Raw genomic sequence first — 27,308 nt, 5'->3', positions numbered from 1 at the left:
TACAAAGATGGTATTGATTTTCACTATTCCAGTAACTAAAACCTGTGCTACAGTGCTCTAAAAATCAGAAGGAGCTAGAAAAATGCAAAGAAAAACTGACATGAGAAAAGAAAACCAGAATACCTAGATTGTCTTTACATGTAGACATCCTAGTGCAACCTGGAAATCGATTGTATTTCTCTTTTATTTTAGACAGAAATGTTATTAAAGATGAAAAGCCAAGTGAAAAAATATAAAAAACAAATCCCAGCACACAACCTGGGCATACTCTGGTGCTTTATTCCATTGTAGGAAACATATTATTATCTCCCACCTCTATTAAATTTAGGGTTTTTCCCTCTTTGAAACCTTTCATTTATAACAGAACTTCATTTATAACAGAGCTTTTTCAGAGCTTTTCAATTTTCCATTCCAAGAAGCTAGTATACATCTACCAAAACAGGAAAAACCATGAAAGAAAGATTGCGAGTCAGCTAGAGGGATTAGGACACTTCTCACACACTGGTGTTTCCAAGGCTCAGGAGAAGAACAAAATATTTGCCACGCATCTAATAGTTCAAATATCCCTTTCCATGTAACTGGTTTCCTTAGAATTTGCAACTGGTAGGAAGAATGATTGTCTTTTATCTATAAAATAAGCATACAAACAAACAAACATAAACATATCCATTAAAATTAGTGAAATCAGTGAATCGGTTACTTTTATATATCTAAAAAATGCGTATGCTCTAGACTCTATAACAATCACCTGCATCCTCCTTCCATTTCTTTCCCTGTAGCCTTCATTCATGAGCAAGCCAAATACATACAGAAAAATCCCTCTCACTGTTTAATAAGATGTTTGCATAGTTTCCTCCTTTTGCATTTTATACCCAAAATGACCTGGATTTTGGGTTGTTGAACTTGACTTTGGAGAAGCCCTAAAAAAACAAAGGATCAACACACTGTAAGTAGGCCTGGAAGACCTGTGTAAGCTGCCTTTCCTCTGTCTCCCATCTGCACACGTTGCTCTGAGCAGATTCACTGGAAGGACCAGATAAGCCCAAGCTCCTTTCAGCAGGATGTTTTTTCTTTCCTACTTTTCTTGTGCACTATTGGCAGAGCTTCCTCTGCAGCGTCCAGAAACTAATGGAACACTGTTTCTTGCTGAGTCCTTCCATTCTATATACCCCCCATATGCATCACTCCTTCAGGCAAATAGCTTCCCATACCTTCTCTGCAAGCCTCCCTGGCCCTTGCATACACTGCTTTAAGTTAGAAGGCACAGTGAGACCAGGAACAGCTATTAGCACCTGGATAGCCCCCAGCAGTGAGCTTGACAGAGACTTAGCTGTGGAAAATAATCTGTCATGGAGTTTACCACATTACAGAAACAGCTTTTACATTCTTGCTCATCTGCAGCTGTGCTTTGTAAAAGAAAAAGAAATCACTCTCCCAAATCAGGAACCCAAACCTGAGCTCCTTTCCTCCTTTCTGACAATTGCTGTCAGCATAAAACCCCCACTGCCTTACGTCAGCAGTGTATCTTCTCTTAACCCAACTGTGAAATAACCAGGCCCACTTCAGCAAGAGCCACTTGGATGAAACCAAATAGGTGCCAGTATAGAGCCTCCTGGGGAGGTTCATCCCATTCTGGCAAGGATCTGAGACCTAGTGTGTGTAGCATGTGATTTGAGACCAGTGCTGAGTACAGCCTCAAATATCTTGATGGGTCAGAGATTTCATATGGCATAAATGCTTCTGGTCCTGGCTTTTCTCATGGAACAGAGCCAGGAGTAGGTCTTCTTCCCTGTGAACATGGGCTTACTCCCCAGCTCAAAGTCTCTTGACCAACAGCCTGCAGTTCCATTTTAAGCAGGAAGAGAATGAAACAAAAAGAGTGATAACAATAGCAGCTTTATGAGGAGGTGAAAAAGAACAAATGCTGAGACTCCTTTTAATTAAAAGTCCAAAAATGTTCTTTAAAACCACTAAACCAGAGGCCCAGCACAGTACAGCCTCTGGAATTTCACCCTGCAATTCCAACCTGAGCTATAAGCTCTCTCAGGAGAATTCCAGGCTGCCCTTTTTTGCATTAATGTTCCTAAGATAATACCACAGATAATTAAGTGCATTCAGCCTGTCAAAGAAAGGGAGCATTCTGTGAAGAGCACTGAGCACTGCCTTTCCCCCACCAATGTGGCATTAATATTATACACAGCTGCCTCCAACAATCATACTTACTCATGTGTCTAACTGCATTTTTTAGCTCTTATTGATTTTGTCTGGGCTCCATAACATCAGTATATTATGTTAAACAGTACTGAGAGGACAGGCAGGATGAGAGAAAAAGCACTTCTTCATTGATTTGACAAGAAGGCTTTACCAGAGACAATGCATCCACTAATGCTAAATATAAAAACAAATAATCAAGGTAATTGCAAGAGAGGGAAGGTGAAAGCAAACAAGTCAGTCAATTTGTTAAAATTGATCACAAATGAAAAACAAGAGGTTGCCCATTTAGCCACAGTATCCCTGCAGTAGGAACTTGTTTTTAATTTGCATGTGAATAGTATTACGCCCTGATTGCCTATGCTCAGGTCAGCCAGGAAAAGCTGAAATCAGTTGTAACTAACAGACATTTATCACAGTCAGCTGTTATTAATGGCTTGCCAGATGTTGCTCGCAGAGCTTGCTCTGCATAAGACTCCGGTAATAAATACTTTATCACACAGAAGATGTAGTGCCTGCTGCGTTGTGTGCTGTGGATGGTCCTGTGGCACATCAGGACTCTGGCTCAGAGCTCAGCCTGCAGGCTAAGAGGGAAAAGGGGTTGCAGATTCTCTGGTCCCTGCACAAGTTAACACCACTGTGCTTATTTACATTTCCCTGCTTTTTCTGAAGGTCTATGTGTCACATTATCTCTACTTTTCTCTATTTTTTATATTACTGATGTTATAATACCACCCTTATCCAGGCCTCCTTCCTGATAGTTAAAGTCTACCTGCTCTCTTGGACCCCACCCACCAAGAGATGCTGGTTGTGACTGGGGAATGCACTGCTTTTTTTACCTTCTTTTTGAGCTGCTGATCACTTTAGTTTCCTCTGGGAATGCTGATTTACAAACTCACTGCTTTCTTGGGCTTCAGAGGAAAGCAGTAAGCTGGGGGCTATCTCCCATCTGCTTGACAGACATAGACATCAGGGAGAAGGAAATGCTTGCTCTGCTGCTGCTCCCTGTTGCCCACTTGGGGAAGAACCTTAAAAAAGCTTCCAACGCAGCTTCATGTACCAGCCTTCCAGAATCAAGTACCAGTTGTGCAAGCTGGGGGAGGAGTAACAGCCCCAAAATAAAGGGTTTAGTCACCATTTCAGAGCTCAGTATCTGACAGGAAAAAAATGTGTTTGTATACAGATGAGAAAGAGGTCCCTGTGCATCTCCCCCACTCTTCCTGAATGCATACTCATTGCTTTGTATTCTAAGTATATCAGGTCCTCATTATTCGTTTCACACGACTCCCACATCTTCAGGGTAGATGGAAATACACATTGGTTAACACAAGTAAGGTCCGTATTGGGATATATGGGAGTTGAGAAAGACAGAGACAAGCTCAAAATCTTAGTCCAACCCTCTTAAAAATTATAATAATAACAATAAAACTTTCCAAAGTGACAAGGTCCCAGAACACTGGCAGATTTTCCATTTTTCTGCCCACACAATATGTCTGGGTATCTCAGCTACGCTGACCCATCCACAGTTAATTTTTCAAAGGACTTTCCTACCGAAGCTTCTCTTTAAGCATTACCGTATACGTGCCTGAAAATCACATTGATGCGCAGGTTATGAGGTGGTTTTATTACAAATGGCTTATTGACTGAAAATTGATGTTTTAATTATTCTAACTTAAAATCTCTACGTATGGGTTGAAACTAGCTCCAAATATGTCTGGTTCAAAACCTGTCTCAGCCTTACTCAAAAACAAATCCAGGACTTCTTACCCCATGTAGTGGTCATGTCTGTATGGAAATAAAAAAACAATAGGGAAACATTTCATAAATGGCACCTGTCTTTTCTTCTCCTTACCCTGTGTCTCTTCTCATTTTTCTAAACCCTCAGCTGTAAGTCCTAGCAGTTATTATTTATAGACAGGCATACTAATTAATCAGATCCTATTTTTAATTGGTAAATATTGTGAAAAATATCCCAGCAAAATCGGTCTGAGGACATTTGCCTTTTTTTTTCCAGTTCAGCCACTGATCTAAAAGATGATTGTGTACAAAAACATACTGTGAAGGCAAATGAGGATATTTTTCAAAACCTGATTGCTTCTGCATACTAGCCATTAAAAGGGAACTACTCTGAAATTTTGATTTTTGCCAAGAAGTGCTTTGTGTCCATCTTGTTCATTGCTGGCTAATTACCACCTTTGCAGACAATCTACATGGTTAGATCTCCTTGGAAACCAGCAAGGCTAGGAACTAAAATAAGTCTAAGACTCTGTATTTGAACTCAGAGATCATTTTATTGCAGTAAAGTAAGGCCCAATCACCTTCGATGTTACCCAGTTATGGTATTTTTGTGAACAAGAAAATCATCCTACCAGTATAGAAATAAAATATGTTTCTTAGAATCTGTACATTTCAAATGAGACCCTCATTTACCTTTCCCACATATTCATGTCCTCTGGTGCTCCCACACTGGCACTCATACCAGGACAACAGAGTTGAATTTCTGGGGGAGGGCTTTTAAAACCTTTTTTATTTCATTAAAGTTAACCTATATATACTTCCCCCAGTTAACATGCTCTGCTCTGAAAGTCTTTCCTTGTGCCTACTATCACTACAAATGCATTGATCACATCCTTCAGGTCAGCCAGATGGGCTCCTGTGATGCTTGAGCTGCTGGGGGAACTCGCAATGGGCAGCCAAACTATTGCCTACCTCCTGGCAAAATGTTACCCTTCTGCCACTGTCCTCAGCCTCACAAATGGGCTTTGAGTTAGCTCTCAACAGAAGGAAACCAGAAACCTCTTCAACACACAAGCTAATTTGTTTGTAAATGCTCTGCTCAATTTATGCACAGAAAACAGCTCTGAAGCAGCCAAGCTCTATTTTTACCAAATAACTTTTCCATTTAATTTTTATTTTGGAGTTGCCAGAAGTGTGTTCTTGTTACCAATCTATCCATTTATCAAAAGCTCTCTTCCATGGGCTCAATATTTTTGTTTACTGTGTGGGTGCTCCTTTCTCTCAAAAAAGTCAGCTTCTTTATCTACTATTTCTTTAAGTGAGTCCAGCTACATGTATTTGACACAGCATTCACATTTTAATCCAGCATATTGCTTCACATAGTAGGTCTAACAAGAGCAACATGTATTTATGACATCTATGGACAAATCCCTAGAAGAAAGCACGTACATTTCATAGGCAGATTTTTTTCTCTATACAAATCAGGAAACACGTGAAAAGCAAAACTACTCTTTTTCTCTTAAGAAGACTGGAAGGTATGAAAGCTTTGAATTATTTGTGCCAAGCTGAGCTTTGCTGTCTCCAGTAAAGATAAATGGGCTTTATTAGATGAAAACTAATGTACCATATAAAATGTCCAGTATTAAAAAAAAACATAATATTGGTTCAGCCCATTCTGGAAAGACTCAAGCATACTCTGGAAAGAAGATTTAAACCCACACTAGGGTTTTATTTTTGTATTAAACTCTGAATTCAGCCATCCAGAATAAAATGCTGTTAAGGTTCCTTAACAGATTTGCACAAACTGGATGAAGTGATCCAGCAGGATCAACAGCACTGTCAACTCTTTCTGTTTGTTCAGGAAGGTTCAAGTTACTCTCAAAGCACAACATTTTTAAGGGAGGAAACAGATTATCTAATGACTTATGCATGGGAGCAATCCTGGTGAGGGGTGGGTAGTTTTCAGTCAAACTGGAAGAAATTTAATGTGAAAAACTGGGAGCAAATCAGAAAGTTCTTAATTCATTAAAGTACTTTTTAAACAAAATAAAAGGAGGAAAAACAAACAAAAGCATAGCAAGCCTTTCCCAAACCAAAACAGACATTACAAAATCTTCCATACAATCCCCCTGTCTTGAGGTTATTTACTTAATCCTTTTGAACAGCCTTATTTGTTGCCTAAAGCAAGCTGAAATGTTCCTGTGAAAAAGGAGTGAAAATCTGAATTCTAAGACTGTTTCTGAAATGTTCTTTCACTTAAGTATTTCAGACACAAAATATTGCATTTTGAAATTCCAAAATTACATAACTTTTCAAATACAAACCATTTTGTAAAATCCCATTGGCCAAATTGAATTCAACTAACAAAATACTTCCGTGCTTATGATTCCTTTTTGCTACATGTTATCATGTAAAATAAGAATAGCAATTATAGCAGCTATGACAATTCCACAGCAACTTCTTTGATTCTTTTTTCAAACATGTTTATAGACCCTCATGCTTTATTATGTAGCTTAAATGAAATAAAATAGTAAATGGTAGTTTAGACAGAACTATTATTCCAACACAAAAGTTGCTATTTGTTGACATGGAAACATCATTTTTTGTGTTTTTGACTTGTATTTTCAGTCATGTTGGGTCTGAGATTGTAGTGTGAATACATTTTTTAATAAATTCATATGTAAATGGGTAAAAAATCCAGTAGAGCTGATGCACAACAGCAATTGCATGTTGCTTTTCTTTCAAAATAAACAAAGCTAAGAAAAGTCTCAACTCAAACCAAGCATACTTCCATTCAGTCTTCTATTCTGATTCAACTAAACAACAAACAAAAAAAAGTATAATGTTGCATCAGATTAATATTTTCGTACTCAATTTGCTTTGTAGGCAAGGCTGCCAACTTCAATCTAAACTAATCTTGATGAACACGGAAGTTCTTCTGTCAAACATGGGCATCAGGCAGAGGCACCTTGTGGCTGCACTCTTATTGCCTGGAAACAAAAGTGTGCATCCCTTTCGGCTGCACACAGAGGGGGAGAAATGTTTTTGAAGATACCTCACAGTGAGAATGTAGGAAATAGTTACTTGAAAAAAAATATATAACTCTGAAAGGGTAATTGGGAAAGAAATTTAATTCATGAGAAAATAAATAAATAAATAAATCCCTCCCATACAGATTTTTTTGCACCTGATAACATGGTTAATTCAGTCTGTTTTCATGACTCTGGCAAGCTTTTAGTACTTCTGAGACCTCCATACACAGTCAAAAATTGCTATGCTTACCTTTCAGAATCTAACTGATGACCTAAAAGAAATCTAAAAACCTAAATACCAGCAAGAGTTTCGAAGGTGATTGGGAAGAGACCAGACAGAGCAATGGACAAGGCTCATTTCATTAGAAAACATTTCTGAAGTACTACTCTGCGCATACTGATCTGAGGTTATCAAAACGCTACAACCTGAAGCAAAACTTTTATCCATTTGAAATTATGAAGTTTTTTAAGACAACTATTTTTAGTGTTTTTTAAGTATTGCTTCCAGTCCTATTTCTCAGTTGTTTCTCCTCTGCAGTCTATAAACTGCAGAGGAGTTCTACAAAGTAGAAATGGGAAGTCAACAGTGGGAAACTAGGTCTCTGTGTATCACTGAGATCTCTTTCACCAGAGAAATACAATGCAGCCAGCAACAGCCTTATTATTTATTTTACAGAAAGCAGCTCAAGCCCCAGTATCAACTGCAGTAAGAAATGGAAAGAACACAGCAACTGTTCAGATAAATTGTGTGATTGCAAGAGTGGCAAGTACCCAGGACAGTCTTTATGAGGAAATGCTTGGATGCAAGAATTTGGTTTTGTGTGCTAGGCCGTATGAACAACATCACTCAGCCAACAGATAAGCTGCAATATAATATAACAGATATAATATAATTAACAGATAATCTGCAATAAAATACAAAGACACCACCATGAGAGAGCTGCAGTTGCAAAGAGCTCGTGAGAATGATCTTAGTAATTATTTTTCTTAAGTGTGCAATAAAGTTAAATTAAAATCCTGCCTGATTTTTTAAGGGAGGAGCACCTTCCTGTTACAAAGCATGTTGCCTAGAAGCAAAAGCCACTTAAATCTTCCCTTGCCTGTGTAGAAGTTACTGAGAAAGAAATATCTATTACCAAATAAAAAAGCAAAATACATTCCTATCTGTTTCACCTTTTTCCTATCTTTCCAGCTTCTTCTGTACCTTCATGAAACAATAACAGCAAAAAGAAAAACAATAAACTCTTAGGCAATGTCTGTGACCTGGGGGCAGCCTGTTTGGGGTACAGCTGGATGTAAACTGAAAAGAGAAAGAAAAGACGATTAAAGGAAGGAAGTTTGTAACACGTTTTCATTCTTCTTTTGAAAACTGGGGGACAAAGAGAGGGAATCAGTTATCTGCATTTCAAAGTCACTCTGTTCTCTGCAGTCTGTATTTCTTGGAGAAGCAGACATTGCAAGTGACAGTCTTTCTAGCACAAACACCTCATCTTTACTAATGGCTTTTAGGGAGCTCTCCCAAATCCTAACTTTTCCAGAATGATGTTGGTAGGCAAAATCAGCTGCAAAGTAGCAGTCAGTCCCTTTTGTATCATTGCACACTTGCACATTGCCCATAATTTGGCTCCCAGAAATAATAATAATGACTCCCAGAAAGTTATCCTGAACAACTGAAATTTCACTCGGTGTAGGTGATGCTTTGCAGAGGAAAAATAAACACTCTCAAATTCTTCTCAGATCCCTTATCCCTAAGGTGATCAAATCCAAAATCTGGATCAATAGTATGGTGTCTTCTGCCTGTTTCTGGAGGAAATTACTATTAATTCTTGTGCTTGGTCTGAAGGCTTACTTCATTGCCTAAGTTATTTACTTCACTGGTCTGATATAGCATACTGATTGAATCAAATTCTTTCTGACAAAAAAAAAAATTCTTCTCCTTTCTTACTGTGCCCTATATTTATGATGGTATTGATTAAAGCAGAGCAAGATGTCAAAGTATGGCCGTGCAGCAGTCAAGATTGTTCCAACACCTGCCCAAGAAGCTGTATGAATATTCAGGTACAGAGTTATTTCAAGGTTGTTCATCAGTGCAGGCAAAAACTGCGCCTGGCTGTTCCAGGAATGAGATGTGAGTAAAACCACCCTTACCTCAGGAGCAGGAAGGAAAAGGAACATTGTCTCCAAAAGATGGAAGAGGGAAGTGTTGGCTTCTCTTGCCAGTGGAAAAGTGGGAAAACTGACAGCTGTGGCTCCTTTTCCAAGACTCTGTTTATCTCCACTCCAGTGACCTAGGTGGACAAATAGACACTGATCAGAGCAACAGACGCCTGCTTTTGAAACTTTTCACATACTGGAATAGGCACTAGACCCATTACCATCCTGACTACACCTACAGTGACAAATAAAACCAGGTCAGAAATTGTCCTGCAGCCTTGAAAGCAAGAGGTACAGAGTATCCAGAGGTATCCATGGTATGCTGGATCTTTCTTTTTCCCTTTCTTAAAAATGAGAGTGGTGTTTCTCTTTTTCCAGTGACCAGAGGTTTCACTTTGATGGCCATGACTTTTTGAATATGGTGGAGAGTGGCTTGGCTTGGCAACTTCATCCTCCACATCAGATCCTTATACTTGTACACTGGACAGGACAGCTACACTCCAATTTATACATAAGTTTCCAGGAGCAAAGAGAAATCTGCAAATATTAGTGACATTACAGGTGCAGAATTAAATGAGTCAGAATTATGCATACAAAATGTTCAGCTGATCAGTTAATTTTTATTTCTAGAATTTTCAATTGGGAAAATTTTAACAGAAAAATAAAAGGATCACGAGAAGAAGGAGCTAATTCTCCTCATCTCTGCTCAAAAAACTTGAAGACATTCTTTTTCAGCATAATCAGTTAGAAAAAAAATTGTGTAGAAAACAGAATTTAATCAGCCCTCACAGAAACTCCCAGGAAGGCAGAGCTGTAAATCAACAGCCAAGATGCAAAAGAGAAGCTAGAGTAGAGTAGATAAGACAGCACCAGACTCTTCCCAGAGGTGTACTGGTAAAACCAAGGAACAATGGGTACAAGTTTCAGTAAGGAAAATTCAAATAGAACATAAAGAAAAAGTATATATTCTTAATACTGAGACAGGGCCCAGAGATGCTGTGGATACACCCTTCCTTGTCCCTAAGCACTGTGATCTACATTTAAAGTCGATCCTATGTTGGGAATAGGGTTGGTCAAGAGTCTGTCAGTCAAGGTCTTACCCAAAATATTCTATAATTTTAAGCAGTCTTGATTTTTTTTTTATCCTATTTCCAGCAATGAGAACACATGAACACAGTTTTAAACTGGTAATACTCAGGTCAGTATACTTCATACTTTCTCCTTTTCCTAGTACATCTCACAGAAATGAAACTGACTTCTTGGTAAATGTCTAAAGAAACTACTGAAACAGAAAAGTAAAAATTTTGGCATTAGTACCTGTTATAGTAACTGGCAGAAATAGCTGGAGCTGAGTAACTACAAAAAGAAATCTCTCAAGGGGCACATCAGAAAATGACATTTTACAGTAATTCAGGGAGACAAGCATCTGATACAGAGGTATCAGAAGGGAAGCATGTGGCCAGCATTTGCAGCTATTAAGGCCTGTCAGCACTGAGAATCACTAATGATCCCTATTATCTCTACTACAGCAGCTGTCAGCAGCTTTGCCTCATGCAGTAGAAATTATACAAATTCTGATGATGTATGGTGGCATGTTTCAGGGAGGGACACCTATATTCTCTCTGCTACTGACCTTGCTTAACTTCTTGCAGCAGCTTTGATGATAGTATCCATTTTCCAAGTGCCCAAATGCTATCTTTCTCACTTTCTCTGAAGAAATAATACATCTTTTGAAGTAAGTGATCATTTCTGTATTGGCTGTAGATAGGACAACACTACAGCAAAGGAAAATGAGGTCTGATTTTTTTCCAAATATATTGTGTACACCTCTGACTTCTTTGTATGTTGCTACATATACTTGCATGCCAGAGCCTCTGACTTCAGTGCCAGTCTTGTACACTTACTGTGACTGGTCATCTTGATTTGCACTTCACTCATTACACAAATGGGAAGGGTGAGCATGAAGAGATACTGAGCTCTAGATAAAGACAATAGATTGTCTGCCACATAGTATAAGAGGGATTCATAAGTTGAACATGCAGTTTACAACAAAGGTGACTTGTACCATCAAGGGGAATTTGATAAATAAAGAGGCATAGCACAGACCATAGCACATGTGCAGTAATAACAATAGTGCACCAACATAGTGAGTCTGCTCTGAAGAACAGTATTTAGACAGCACTGAAATGGGCCCCCAGAAAAGACTGGACATTATCACCACATATGTAGGTGGTTCAATGGTGAGAATATATGCTAAAGTCAAACACAGGTTAATTTGTGTAGATCATAGAATCATAGGAAATCCCAAGCTGTTGGGGGCCCACAAGGATCACTGAGTCCAACTCCTGGCTCCACACAGGACCACCCAAAATCCTAAATTTTATGTCTGAAAGATTCTCCAAATTCTCATTGAGGTCTGGCAGCTTGGGGCCATGACCACTGCCTGCAGGGAAACCTTATGCACTCTCAAACTTTTAGATCTTCTAAAAGCCTAAAGTCTGGTAAATGTCACTAGACTAATCAGAGAGGAGAAAATATGTGTAACAGCAAAATCTCCTTATTCTAGAAACCTATTTTTGATGCCAGGCATTTACACAAGCACTCCGAATTCAGGTAGTAAACAAGTTTCATAATCTAGTTCAAGATTCTCCATTTAATGAATGGCAGAAGATGATGACAATTAGCTATCTTCTCACACTTTTGCAGGTTCAAAGTCTGTAGCCTTCTTACACTTCTCCACACATATAATACAGCCTAGACTGCTTGCCTTGCTTGTGCTGCAAATGTAGCATGTAGCAAAGCAAATGTTAAAACAACATACTGAAGCCTTTAGTGGTAAATTCTGTGTTGAAATAGGTTAAAATTTAAAAAAAAAAAATCTACAGGGTCAAATGTTTACCAAAGATGGTGTCATGTTCTTTTTAAATTCAGATATCAGCATCATTTTCCATCCTCCATTTTCAAAGGGCCAAGAATCAGAACTTCATGAAAATGTTTGTACTGCACAGACGCAAAGCATTACCTAGACTGATTTTTTTCATTATAACTTTAGAGGCAATTTCTTTTTGAAATGGATTAGAAGGCAATAAGGAAGCAAATAGTATGAAAAAAACAAGGTATCATTCTTACATATGCTTTTCTAATTATAAATGTATTTCAATTTGCATTTCTTTTCTAGTGAAAACTGCAGCTGAAATAAATCTAAATCACACTCGTTTTCTCTGAATTTATATTTATGATTCTATGGGAGCAAATAAGTAATTTGGTACTTGAAGAAATTTGACAAGTCAGTGTTTATTGAATGCTTCTACATTTCCAAATGAGAACTAGACAATGTTCCCAGCTGAATGAGTAGGCAGCCTTTCATTGATTTCAACAGTGAAAGACCAGATCCTAATTTCTCTCATTTTCAGAGGAAAATCTGCATTTTGTGATAATGACTGCTTACAATTGTTAGATGATCACAAAAAGCTCCTTTTCTTTTTTCATAAATAAAACTCTTTCTCTTTGTATATAGTAATAATACACAGTTTCTCACAGTACAGGTTACCTGGTCTCACTGAGAGGCATATGGGCCAAGTTAATCAAACAAGCAAATCCTCCTCTATTCTCAGAGTGTCTGTTCTTGTGCCCTCAGTGCTCATTAGAGTGAGATTCTACAGAGCTCTGAAACAGTGGCTAAAACAAGACAGAGATCAGGAAAGAATTTCAAAAGCTCCCTGTCTGCTTCCTCTGTCTGACTTCTCCTAACATCTTACGCAAGAAAAGAAACAAAAAGACCTTGAACACTGCAGAAAATCTCTTGTGCTGTACATTACAGTGACTTCTTCCCCTGATGTCAAAGACCAACAACCTTCCAGAGGTAGTGAGGAACAGAAATATCTACCTAGTATTGTCAAATTATCCTTAAGTGAATTCAGTGTCAGAGAAGTTTATAATCACAGCAAATAAATAGTGAATGCTGAAGACAGTTCACAAAAGGATAGGCTTGGACCTTACCAATGCAAACATCTGCTTCATCTAAAAGCTGCACTCATCCTAATAGAAAAGTGAGGAAGAACCTGCATACAGAAATTGCAGACAGTTAAGCACTGGCATAGGCTGCCAAGGGAGGTGGTGAAGTCTCCTTCCCTGGAGGTGTTCAAGAGCCGTGTGGATGTGGCACTGAGGGACGTGAGCAGTGGGCAAGGTGGGGGTGGGCTGATAGCTTGACTAGGTGATCGTAGAGGTCATTTCCAACCTTAACAATTCTATGAAATTAAGTCAAAACTATATCTGTACAACATTTGTATTTGTATGATAAATACTGTGAGAGCAATCAGCAGGTTACAACTGATTTTATGAAATTAGTCACATTTTAATAAATTTACACACAAATCCTTCACAACTGTGTTAGAAGAGAAAATCTATCTACTACATTGTAGTGAAACTTTCACTGAATTCCTCACATCAGATTCTATTAAAAAATGGACAAGTTACAATTTGCAGTATTCTGTATTAATACACCATATTATTTTGTAGGTCATCCTTTAATATGGTGTACAGACAAAGCAGGCTAATATATGACTTGGACAAGTACATCCTTTACATACCTCCATTTGGTTTGTACTTGCAGAGCACCATGACAAGATCTCTGAAGGTGTATCAAAATACAAAGAAAAAAAATGATTTCATTATAGATTATGACTTAGGGATTATAGCAATCCATTGTGTTCACAACTACTAAGGTCATGAGAGCAGAAGTGTAGCTCATAGTTCTTTCTGCAGATGCTAAATAAAAATATATGCTCAGAAACACTGAATTGTGCCTTTCTAAGTATGTCCTAAAATCCACAAGACTGGAACACTATCACTGGTTTTGTTTTTACTAGAAAATAAAATGCTTGATCCTCAGTGCAAGCACCCCACTGCTTGTGTGGTAGAATTCCAAGGAAAGCTGCTGCCATGGTTTCGGCCACTGCATAACTGAGTATACAGTTCCTGGCTACATTACAGGTGTCATTATGCCATTATAGAACATAGACTGTTTCCAATGAGTAGATTGTATAAGCCTACCCTGCTTTGAAAACAAATGGGGATAAATAGTACAAGTGTGGGCTGTACCCTTCCATTTAGCTTCCATGCTAAAGAATATGCCTGGGTACATTTAATATGCTGACATAGCCGGTACATACTGCTATGATGAAGCACAAATTCAGGGACTTGTTTAGGAGAAGTTCTTTTTGTCACTTGCTGGAAAATCAAGCCAATCACAGAAATCCCATACATGTTTTATGTATTTGCCTGGAGGGCTCATTGGAACAAGTATTTTGAACAGAATGTTTTAAATTGGCATGGTATTGATACCTGACCATTGCGTTCAAACAGACATAATGTTTACTGAGAAAGGGGAAAATGTTCAAATGTTGCTGATTTTTTTTTCCCGTGCAACTTAATAATGTGCATGTATTTTTGTCATGAAGAAAAACAGAGATGATAGTAAAAATAGCTCACAAGTGAGAGAGCTGCTATTCACTCCCCTGTTCCTGGAACCATGACAGCCATTATATAACCAAAAAGAAAATTACGTGAAATAAACAACATAAGTTAATTGGGTTGATATCAAGTAAAAATGTAATTAGTCAAAGCATTTTGTGGCAAAAAAGTACCATCAATATGTGTCAGCTCCTCAGTCTCACTGGTGTACAGGGATCCGGCCATGTGTTTAAAAGTTATTCATCAAGCATTTCCATGGAAACACATAGATGCAGAGTCCTTGGATCACTTATTTCAGGGACTACTGCTCCCAGAGTTCACTCTAGAATGAGAGCTCAGTCCAGGTGACAGTGTTGGGCAATAATTCCAATCTAGAAACTTCCCCATACTGGTATTTTGGGGTCTTATAGTATGGGCATTTGGGCAAGGGAGTATGTAAAAGGACATCTTGCATAAGAGAAAAAATATATTAAAAAACTGCCTAAAATTTTCTTCTCTAAGACTGCTTGGGAGATGAGAAATGACAGCACTGGAAACAGCCTGAAGAGTTGACAAAACGGCCAAATGCCTCCAGGGAGATTACAATGCCTGCAAGTGTTAGTGAGGTGCTATACTGACAGAGACTTAGATTAAATGCAGCTATTGGATCTGCTTGTTAAAAGCTGCCTTTTTCCACATCCACGCAGGAACCAGCTTTGGCTGAGGAAAATTCTCAAGTTAGACCACTTTCTGTGACTGAGACAGCCCACCACCATGTGCTGGGAACGCAGCAGCACTGTTCTCCTCCTACAAAACCTATGGCCGCTTGTGAAAACATGGCCCTTAGCTCTGATTGTGGTTCAATACATGCACTGTAAAAGGCAAGTAATGCTGGCTATGATGCACAAGGGCTTCATCAGCACAAAGTGTTTTGAAAGGGCTGTTAAAAATTTGCAGTATGACTAGAACATGCTTCATTGCTAGTAAGTACTTCTGTAAGAAACAAAGGCACAAAGCAGGCTAAATGGGTACAGTGTATGACTGGTAGCTATCCCTAGGTGGGTACATCTTTCAGATGTCTCCTGATGGCATTAATAAAATTAGTGCCTGTGTCCCTTTCCCATCCTTTTAAGGTTTTTAACATGCCTTGCAGCTTCTGGTAAGAAATGTTCCAATGAGAAGGTCTATAGCATGGCTGCCTTTAGCAGCAGGTATATTCTGAAACGCAACAGGGAACACCTGCACCCTATCTTTGAGCTCTAACAGGGAAGGGAAAGCCAAATATTCACAATGCATTAAATATAACGAAACACATTAAACCAGCATTACTCACCTAATATATATCGCATTAAATTCTTAAAAGCCAGAGCTTTTGTGGGCTGTCCATGAGTATTTGAGGGGTCTGTTACTTCAGCAATGTGATAGTTCCTCTGGACTGAAATATCCTTAGGCACAATGGAGTTAAGCATAAAGCGTGAAGCCCTAACTTCAAATTTTCTGCCTTTTTCTTTAGTCTGTCTCACAAGGTTCCTTTAAGGCCTTTTTATTGTGTTTATTTCGTCATACATTATATAGCATTAGTGATAATCCAAGTAGGCACACTGTCAGCAACTGGGATAAGTTCATCCAGAACTGACTGGTTTGGGACATGACTTTAAGTGCTGCCACTACAGTCAGTCTGAATAATGCTCTCAAGACACAGCTGCAGACTAAAAAAGTGTCACAGGGTGGAGTGCAGTGTTTAAAATATAGAACTGCTTCCCTGTTTCCATGCTACTGTCAGTCTTAAGCCTTACTTTTAACGTGGAAAAGGCTACGGGACTGAACAGCGGCTTGGCTGTCAGTAGAGCAGGCCAGGAGGTAAGACAACCAGTCTAAAACCTATTTTTTCCCTTTCACTCACTCCTAAAACTTTATAGGGGCCTTTCACCATAAAGATGAAGCTGCACATCTTGAAAAATCTACAAATATCACAAGATTCCACAGTTTGCCATATAATACTCACTGTTGAGAGAGAGAAAGGCCAGAACATTCCTTAAGCAGTACTGACCCATCCAGAATAGTCCATTGTACAAGTCTTCTCTCCAAATAAGAGTCCAGGCCTTCCACAGTAGCTCCTCAACATTGTAAGGGTTTGTCTGTTGCCCAAGACAGCGAAGTGGAGACCCCAAGCTTGTGCAGTGCCAGGGACATGACCGCTGGGTGAGACAGGAGCCAAAAATGAGAAAAAATTGGAGTCAAGAGCAGATAGTCTGATAGAAAGAAGCCTCAGAGTGCAAAAGGCTTTCCAATAAAAAGGCACTTATTCCAGATTTCTCCAAGGTTCTTGGCTTCCTGGAGGAGGCCGCTTTCCTTAGTAAACTCTCTTTTCTTGTATATAAGCAAAACCTTGTAAACTAATGAAGCTATTTATCTCAAGGGGCTGGAAAGAAAAAGGGAAAGAAAAGATAGTAGCTGTTGTTTCTGTTTTTATATTCATATAAGACACTTAAAAAGGGAACACTCTGTAGGATGATGTCATTAGAAGGAAACACTTGAATTAAAGGCCACAGGCATAACGAATTCAAATGAAATCATGTTCTGAAGTACTGTACGTTTTACGTTGCTGGGAGAAGGACACACAGTTCCCTGTCTCAGTATCAACGAGACATCGATTTTCTGTAGAAATGAGCTTGAATTGGATTCGGTATATATTACATGAAATCCTGCCTTTCCTTCAACAAAGTAGGATTGGATCATTCTGAAAAGAGAATGTTTTTTTAAACCTCTGAAACTTATTTAATACTTTCCCCATAGCAATGCAATTCAGAGAAAAAAAAACACAATTCAACAATTGCTCATTTTCTCTGCTCATCTTCATGGAAACCCTCAAGCAAACTCATTTCCTCATTTATATCAGCTATCTCCCAGAAGATCTTTCTTAGTGCATTTAAAAATAAATAAATAAATAAATAAATAAAATCATTTATTAAACTGCCAAGGAGGACAGAGGGATAGAAAGATTTTTTGAATACATGTTGCAGAATTTAAATATGGGTGTAGATTGGATGACCTGATAGATAGGAAAAAAGAGCATTTGCTTTTGAAGTATTTCTATTTAGTAATAAATTGAGGATGCTTGACATCATTTGACTTCTGCATTATGCATGTAATAGGTGAGCAAAGAACAAGGAAATAATCTTATTTATTAATAGTGATATCATTTTGGTAATATGAGAAGAAGTTGTGTGCTAACTTGGGGAAATAATAAGAAAAATAATGCCTGCCTTTCTCTTGTTTGTTTGCTTTTAATGGCAGCTAACGTTCTGGAAGAAGACTCAATGGAGCAGGACATAGAGAGCCCTGTCACTATTCATCAGCCAAAGTTACCCAAACAAGCTAGAGAGGATCTGCCAAAAAATCTAAACAAAGAATGTGCCAAGAGAAAAATCCAGAGGTATGTTAGGAAAGATGGAAAATGCAACGTCCACCATGGGAATGTCAGAGAGACCTACCGTTACTTGACTGACATCTTTACTACTTTAGTCGATCTGAAGTGGAGGTTCAACTTGTTGATTTTTGTCATGGTTTACACAGTGACTTGGCTCTTCTTTGGAATGATCTGGTGGTTAATTGCCTACATGCGAGGAGATATGGATCATATAGGGGACAGCACGTGGACACCATGCGTCAGCAACCTCAATGGGTTTGTCTCAGCCTTTTTATTCTCAATCGAGACAGAAACTACCATTGGGTACGGTTACCGGGTCATCACAGACAAGTGTCCCGAGGGAATTGTTCTTCTTTTAATTCAGTCTGTTTTAGGTTCTATCGTCAACGCTTTCATGGTTGGCTGCATGTTTGTGAAAATATCCCAACCCAAGAAGAGGGCAGAAACCTTGGTTTTTTCTACAAATGCAGTTATTTCCATGCGGGACGGAAAGCTATGTCTGATGTTCCGAGTAGGAGACCTTAGGAATTCACACATTGTAGAGGCATCAATACGAGCCAAGTTGATCAAATCCAAACAGACAAAGGAGGGGGAATTTATACCGCTCAACCAGACAGATATCAACGTAGGTTATTACACAGGGGATGATCGTCTCTTTTTGGTTTCACCACTGATCATCAGCCATGAAATTAACCAGCAGAGTCCTTTCTGGGAGATTTCCAAAGCCCAGTTGCCCAAAGAGGAGCTAGAAATTGTTGTAATCCTAGAAGGAATGGTGGAGGCAACAGGTAACATTTCTTATACTTTGTGTAAGGTAAATGCTTTAATATTAGAAAGGAAAATCAGAGGTTTTGATTCAGTTTAAAGGAATCATTTCAATAGTTGACACATTTGCAAAAGGCATCAGTTATCTGGTTAGCTTCAAAATTAAAAACGTGCCTGATTTAATTGTCTGTTCCATCTTGCCTAATGAAATCAGTGTTGTTTCTGCTCTGTTTGGAAAATGGGATAGTTTTTCTCATTTTCTAAATTTTTCACAGCATGTCGCGCAGTTATTTGTCATTCTATTGCAGGAGCCACTCGACCACTAGGACCCTGTGGGATAAAATGTTTATTTTTAAAAAAAAAAAAAAATCAATTCAAAACTCTGCTTATGATTAACATGGAAGTACCATAATTCCTGCTGCTTCCAATCACCCATGGATAGCAAAATAACTGCTTGCCACATTAAACTCCTAGCCTGTTCGGATCCAGTAAGAAATGATGATATGTTTAGCTTTCTCTTTTTTACTTCATTGTTTACCTGCTTTTGTTTTAACTTGTAACTTGGGGCTTGTTCCATTTTAGTTCACAAGAGATATATCTGATTTTGTATTTCACTTATGTCTCCTACATACTGCAGAAGTGTACAGAATACTTAATGCAAGTATATATAAATAAGGCATATTATGTTACCAAAATCTTGTAGAGAGGTTGATTGGTCATTAACTATAATTATACAGCAGAATATCAATAGCAGTCTATGCAGAGAAAATACCTCTAAATTCACAGTAAATGGACCAGCAGTGTTTTTTCTTTGCACTTAAACTAGAATAATAGGAGTATGTTTTATCTAAAAATGGTGTACCAAAGGCAGTCAAAGTGCTGATATACTTGGTTTATGAGATTTGTTTTTTCCTGCTAATGACTGCACTGAACTCTATTTTTAATAAACATAAACAATACAATGAAATGGTGATTAGGAAATAAAGAAAGGACGTGCTTCTGTAGGAGAAAATAAGAGAAATAGAAGATCCAGATTCCATTTTCCCTACTACTATAAATGCTGGAAGAGTCTGAGGATACAGATTACACTTCTCTGACACAAGTACAACCTTCCTAACCCTGACTCATGTTTTGCAACTGGAGCCAGGAAATAAAGAGCAGTCTCTTACCAGAACATGTGTGTGTGTTTCACACATCTATTATGTGGTGTCAGAAGAAAATTGCATTTGTCACCATGTAATAAACGTGTGAGACAAAAATGAAGCAAAACATAATTCAAGGGAACTTGGCAGAGAATCTGAAGAGGTAAATGCAAGGCTTCCACGTTTTCCAGAAAGTAGGTGGCAATAAAAAGGAATCAAGGAGATGAAATGTTTAGTGTTTCTGACACATGCAGTAAGCATGGAGGTTTCAAACATCTACATCACCTTTGGATGAGAAGATGAGGAAACTGCTGTTTGTTAGGTGAAAACATTCTGAAATTTCTGAACTGCAGCTAGGTGAACTTGACATCCAAAAGAACAGTGGTTGTTTTCAGATTTATTGAATACTACATTTTCCAGGGGAGAAAAAAGAAAAAAAGAAGGAAAAAAAAAAAGAAAAAAGAAAAAAAAAGAAAAAAAGAAAGAAAGAAAAAAGAGGAGGACAAAGATTGGCAAGTAATAATAACATTTGAGGGCTACTCAGGAAGTAATGCCTCCCATTTTATTATGATGCTCCACAACACCACAAGTGGATGTTGGTGGAATGGCAGTAGAGACTGAACCTTCTCATCAATATCTCATTACATTTTGTTGCTGTGTGACAGATAGCAGCAGAGGGGCAGTCTGACAAAATAGCATTGGACATGGAAATGCATATGAAGCAAAGGTGTGCCATTTAATTCCTCCATGTGAGAAAATTGGCACCCGCTGACCTCCACCAATGCTTTCTGAACATTTCTGGAGATCATTTCATTTCTGTAGTTTGGTTGTCTTAAGCCTTCAGGCTTTCCACTATTAACCTTCCCATCCCTACCTCCTCTTGACCCTTGCACACTTATGAAGCCCTCTGTTCCCTCCTTTGCTGCTCTAATATTGATATATAGATCCCATCTTCCACTCAGTCATTATCAGCTTCCACCAGTGAAGTCTATCTCTCAGACTGTTTGGGCTGACAAGATTATGTTAATATTCTAGAATAATTCTGGAATAAGCCCACAGTAATAGAAAAACTGGATGTAACTATCGGCAAACCTACTGAAGCTGCCCAGGATAAAGGTGTTACCCTGTCATATTTTCGGCTGCTCCATTTCATTCTCTTGGGGACATCTCTTTAGCATGCAGCTGCATGAGATATGAGGGGAGGGAATCATATAATACCACTTAACTACATCATCAAGAATAGTAATGTCATAATTACTAGTACAGTTTCTGTTTGTGTGGTAGCCCATGTGCATTGGATTACTCCTGCTGAAGACGCAACCAGACCAACATTCTACCATAAGTAGACATTTTCTTTTTTTTTCTAAGGATATTTTTTTTTTAATTTATTTACATTCTTGCAAACATTGAAAGAAAATTTAGGCCATCATATATTCACTTTTCCCTCTTACACCATCTGTAAATTGAGAGCAGCAAGAGAAGCTGCTTAATGCAAAAATCTCCAGCACACTACTCATCATACCTTTTATTTCTGCTGGAAGTCATGGGATAGAAAAATACTGGCAATTAAGCTAAGAAACTGTGCATCACTCAGTATCACTTTGCATGCATCGAACACAGATGGGTAGCATTATCTTCTGTGCATCAGAAAAGGTCACTCCAAATTCTGACCACATAAGAAAAATCCTTTCTAAATATTCAGAGCTTCTCTACTCTTACATTTCCCTTTTAGTGAGAAGTAACATAGTGCAAAGTGCTAAGTATGAATATTTGCTATTATTTTTATCAAATATTGTTATTATTCTGTTGAAAGTTCTATTGAGAAAATGATATCACTTTATGTAACAGTTTCCATCTTAAGGGATTCAAGAGCTCAGCTACTTCTAGTATGAAACATAACTGCTTATGTAGCATCATGTAAACTTTGCACTGTGTGTTGAGTGAAAATGAAGAATAACAGATCTTATGAAAGGAAATGAAAATTAATAGCCAAATCAAAATTTAGAATATCAAATCAAGGACACTCAAATTCCCCTTGGAAACACCACTGTAGTCTCTGAGATACAAAATGGAGTAGATATGTCTGCCAAGGCAGATATCAAAACGTCAGCCAAAAAATATCACTAAGCCTTTACCATTCACATTAATTCTACCATAAGAGTTATTTTGAGGGCAGAAGATTCATAAAGGCACTTCCAACAAAATGTGATGTCAATCTGACTCCTTCATATTGTATCAGCTAGAACTGAAAATAACAGTGGTTTTATAAACATTATTGATCCTTTCAATATGCAGTTTTCCTTATTTGTTTACTCAACAATCCTTCTGTGTTCAAAGGATAACACTCTCACAAAGGTTCATTCTTATGGACTTCTTAATACCAACACATCTCTCTCAAGTACCCAAAAAAGAAATGGTGAGTGAGTGTATCTGAACTTGTTCTGTAGTACTCACAGCAGATATGATACTGCAACCCCAGCCACAACAGTTGGTGACTCAGCTGAAGACGCAGAATCTCACACTTCTCATTTTGGTGGGCCGTGCTGCTACTCCTCAAGGTGAAGTGAGATCAGCTCTGCATAGCCCTGCACAGTGAAGTATGTTAGGATGTTGTGAAGCAAATGACCATCCTTCAGCATGGGGGGCAAAAGTCCAACCAAACATAACCCTGTCTAAAGGACATATCCATTACTTCCAGCTTTTACAACCACTGTTCTGCTTCCCATTTTGCTAATAGCAGGTAAGAGAGCAAAGATGCAAGAATCAATACAATTCAGCAATAACAAAAATAACATCCACCTTTAATAGGGAAGTGGTTTCTGAGGTACTTTTGCATCTTTTAGTGTCAGAATACAGCTGTGGCATTGGAACAACAGCATTCCAGCATCCCTTCTCTCCTCATGAGATAGCTGCAACACTACATGTAAATCTACTAGTGGAAAAGAACAAGACCAATGCACCAATCTCAGTTCCTCAACATTTGAAATCTGCCATTGAAAATACTTGGTTTATATTAAAGTGCCATCACTACTTCCATATATATATATGACAACATTTATATATATTGTTTATTTATTTATTCTGGAGATCAATTAAGGTATTCGTTAGATTATGCAGTTTTATTGCAGTGGAATTTAAGAAATATTTTTTGTCCTTTGATCCATGAAAAATGGAACACAGAGACTCAAAGAACCCGAACGTCTCCCCCAAATAGTATGCACAAAAGTTTAGATCTGAATGATTATGTGTTTCTCTCAAATTTATAAAAGAAATGAGTAACCTGGTCTAGTGGGAGGTGTCCCTGCCTACTGCATGGGGGTTGGAACTAGGTGATCTTAAAAGTTCCTTCCAACATAAATGGTCCTATGATTCTGTGATTCTATGAAGTCTACAATTAACCCATTTTATGGCAAGTTAATGGCCACTTTCCTACAATAGACTTGACCGTTTTAAGCATTTTTCTCCAAGTGAAGTCTGTTTTTAAGGGAGGTCTTATAAACATAAAAGAACTTGCCACTTGATATAATAATAAAAAAAATAAAAAAAAAAAAAAAAAAAAGAATAAAAAGAAAAAATGATATAAAAGAAAAAGACAAAAGAAAATAAAAAGGGAAGAAAAAAAAAAAACGCAAGATATAAGATATTGAAGATCATTTAACTGACTGAGGAGGTTGAATTGGTGACGAGTGAGATAGAATGAGTAATGGGGGGAGAAACCAAGAGGTAGAAACAGAAAATTAGAGGAATTTTTCAAAAGAAGGAGAGGGAGAAAGAGGAGTGTCCAGAACAGCCTTGGTGTTAATGTAGTTTCTGTAATTGTAACAGTGGGGTTTAAATCTAAATTGTGCATTAATTACAAAATATATATAATTTTAATAGACAACTTTTGTTCCTGCAGGAAAGTATTACAATAGAATTTCTCAATCCACTTTATACGCAGAATAGATCCTTTTCAATAGCTGGTGGTGAGTAGTTGTCCGGCCAGCAGGGTGCACGTTAGATTACTCTCTGGGAATTTCCCTCTGCTCTATTAAAGCAAAACATAAACATCTATCTAAGAATAAAATATAATGAATTAGAAAGAAAGAAAGAAAGAAAGAAAGAAAGAAAGAAAGAAAGAAAGAAAGAAAGAAAGAAAGAAAGAAATATTAGCACATTTATAACTGCCAAGAAAATAAACTACAAAGCTAGGCATAGAAGTTCAGGTTTATATAGATACTTTTATGAATAAGTTGTGATAGGGTGTATTTATAATTCTGATACATGGGCTGCTTGAGAGCAGTATTTGCAGAATGGCTCATCCATACATAAACAAACATGCTTGCCAGCTGTGGAAAATGTGTGCAGAAAACAATAAAATGTTCACACTGATGGTTATTTATATAGTAAATGATGCTATCGACTAGACAAACATTGTATAAAGCTGTTCCCACTCTTCACTGCATCCCCTTTGATTGACCATTTTATTGTCTTTTTGCTTTCACTCTACTGAATTGCAAAATTTACTCCTTATCCTTGCCCAGTCCTAACATATACCTCCCTTTCATATGTATGTTAGCAGATCCAACCTTTCAGAACATCTGAGCAGACCTTGCACTCTCTCTCTCTGAATAAGCCTTGCTCGGGTTACAGTTTTACACCAGAATTTCTTATTGCTCTTCCAAGAAGAGATGCTTATGCTCTCAAATTGCTTCTTAAGGGGATGTAGATGAAAGGCAGAAAAGGAATCAGGATTTCTCACACCCAAGTGTTTCTGCAAGGCAACCGGTTAGAGTAGATTAGATTTTTGTGCTCCAGGATGCAACAAACATACACTGACTGACATGCAATTTAAACAGATTTAAGAATAAATGGCTTCAATTTACACTGTATCATCACCGTTTCAGGAACGGTCAGAACACAACAGCATTTCAGCTCTTAGGCTGTATTTTTTTTCTTTCTGTTTTAGTATCATTTGGGTGCTAGGTGTTGGGCTTATACACCTGAGTTCACCTACACCTCTACCTCATTTCCCAAGCATTTGCCATCAGTCTTTCACATATGTTTCTTGCTCGTCTTTACACTTTTTTTAATTCTACCAATATTTTTCATTGTTATTAATTTTAACACAAGATCTAGGGTAATTAGCAGAAGGTATTGTGGTCATGAGCTGGAGCTCTGAATGTTCACACAGAATATCACTCCAATTTCATTGCAAAGTTTCTTTTCAAAAAGCTTCCTGAAGGTGAAGGTGAAATACAAGACTTAAATGGAGCAGTTACAATTTCATAATAAAAGTCAAAACAACACACAAGATGACAAAAAGCCAAAGAGCAGAATTCATGAGAAAAAAAGAGAAATTTGGAGCAAGTGCCTATATCGATTTCAGGGATGGAGGGGAGAAGGAATCACGCATTTTCTCTAGCAGATTTGTTCTCTGAATAATGATACTATACACACATTTTACATAGTTTGATAACCTCCTGTTATCCATCTTTTCTGTCTTTCTCACCAATTCATTGCTCAGTTCTTCACAACAGCAGCTGCTCCCTCACCCCTAAACCCTTAGATATTCAGATTCAAGCAGTAAGTCAGACACAAAAGTAAGCTCCCTAAAAGGCAGGTATCAGACCCTGCTATACCGAAGTAATAAATAAATCCTTATCTCAAATTAGATATTATTAAAAAATAATAATCTGCATTGAACACAAATCAAACTTTCAACAGAAGACCTGCATTTTGTACGTTGTACTCTTGCAAACTGTGTTAAGGAACAAGAAAGGGGCACTTTCAAGTTCTGTGCATACTCTCATAGACCTCCAGTGTCAGCACTGTTCCTTTCCTAGCAGCGTCTAGCAGAAATTGATGCATACTATTTTTTCTGGACTCATTATTCTTTCTTAATTATGGGCCTGCATACACTATCCTTTGCAGCAATTATGATCTCCTTGGCCAGAGGAATTACAGGATCACAAATCTGTGGTGTAAAACTGGCCATGCTGTTGCATCTCTAGCAGAAGGGCAATGATACTTCCAGCAAATCTTCAAGCAACACTGTATTTCAGCATTTTAGCAGAAAAGCAAGGAACCTGCAACGGTGTCCAGTTGTGGAATTCTCAGTACAAGAGAGACATGGACCTGCCGAAGTGTGTCTGAAGGAGAGCCACAAAAATGGTCTGAGATTAAATGCCTCTCCTACGAGGACAGGCTGAGAGAACTGGGGCTGTTCAGCCTGGAGAAGGGGAGGCTCCGGGGAGACCCAAGAGCAGCCCTTCTGTATCTAAAGGCGGTCTATGAGGAAGAAAGGAACAGTCTTTTTTAGCAGGGTCTGTTGGGATAGGAGAAAGGGAAATAGTTTCAAACTAAAAGAGGGAAGATTTAGATTGGATATAAGGAAGAAGATTTTTACAGTAAGAGTGGTAAGGCACTGGTACAGGTTGCCCAGAGAGGTGGCGGATGCCCCACCCCTAGAGACCACTCAAGGTCAGGCTAGATGGGGTTCTGAGCACCTGATGGAGCTGTAGGTGTCCCTGTTCATGGCAGAGGAGTTGGACCAGAAGGCCTTTAGAGTCCCTTCCAAATCAAACAACTCTATGATTCTATGATGTGGTAGAGTTCTTGGGTTCCAGACCAATATCAGACCCCAGAGTACATGTATAACTCAGGGGACTAAGCAAGCATGTGATGAGCTGCACTGTACTGCATTTGATGTCCCCTGTGTCTGCAGAATCTTGACCAGAAAGATCTCTACTTACTGGGAAAAAATAAAAAAATAAAAATGGATGATGCTAGACAAAGAGCACAGCAGCCATTTATTTGGGTCAAAGTATTCCCAAAGCAAAATTAGCTGACTGAACACCTCCCATGCTTCCAAAGTGGAGACATCATTTCTGAATGCTCCTAAGAATTACTTCGGGACTTCTGCATTTTTGAGCACATTTAAAGATAATGGATATCAATTTGTGCTTGTTCAGATTGTCCATTTGGCCTTGGAATTATGTAAATGAGGAGTCAGCATAGAAGCAGATGATTTGGAAAAGAAAAAGCATAACTATCATTTCTAATTTTAGAGTTTTACTTTTGATCATCTGAGGTAGTTACCAACTGGAAAACAAAGGCTGCTGAGCACCATGATGAAATCCTAGGCACACACTGATTTGAATTAGGGCAGTATCTCAACCCTGGAACTTTTTCTGGAGTGAACTGATTCTTTCATATTTATCACCTTGTTCTCTTGTGTTTGATCTCCAGATATGAAGCATATTTAAGTAGTCTGTAGTTCAGAACCTTGGGTTGTACTTGTGGCCAAGTCTGCTTTTGCCTATACCTCTAAAAGGATCTTTTTGCTTTTCCCTATGGTGCCTATTTATTCCCAGCTGTATAATATTGTTTTCTCTTGTTCAG

General features: G+C 38.2%; 1 protein-coding gene across 2 annotated transcripts in view; it reads left to right on the top strand.

Moving 5' to 3' along the window:
* The window catches only part of KCNJ6 (potassium inwardly rectifying channel subfamily J member 6), a 158,127-nt gene that overhangs the window by 95,209 nt on the left and 35,610 nt on the right, over positions 1–27,308 (top strand). For both annotated transcript variants that reach the window (XM_015882487.2, XM_015882478.2), the window contains one exon: positions 17,886–18,806. In XM_015882487.2, the coding sequence (XP_015737973.1) occupies positions 17,909–18,806 (898 nt within the window). In that variant the 5' untranslated portion in view covers positions 17,886–17,908. The remainder of the gene's footprint in view (positions 1–17,885; positions 18,807–27,308) is intronic.

The sequence above is a fragment of the Coturnix japonica genome, chromosome 1 (assembly GCF_001577835.2).
Source record: "Coturnix japonica isolate 7356 chromosome 1, Coturnix japonica 2.1, whole genome shotgun sequence".
Classification (NCBI taxonomy): domain Eukaryota; kingdom Metazoa; phylum Chordata; class Aves; order Galliformes; family Phasianidae; genus Coturnix; species Coturnix japonica.
Note: the sequence above shows the minus strand (reverse complement) of the source record. Positions and strands in the feature narration are given on the sequence as shown.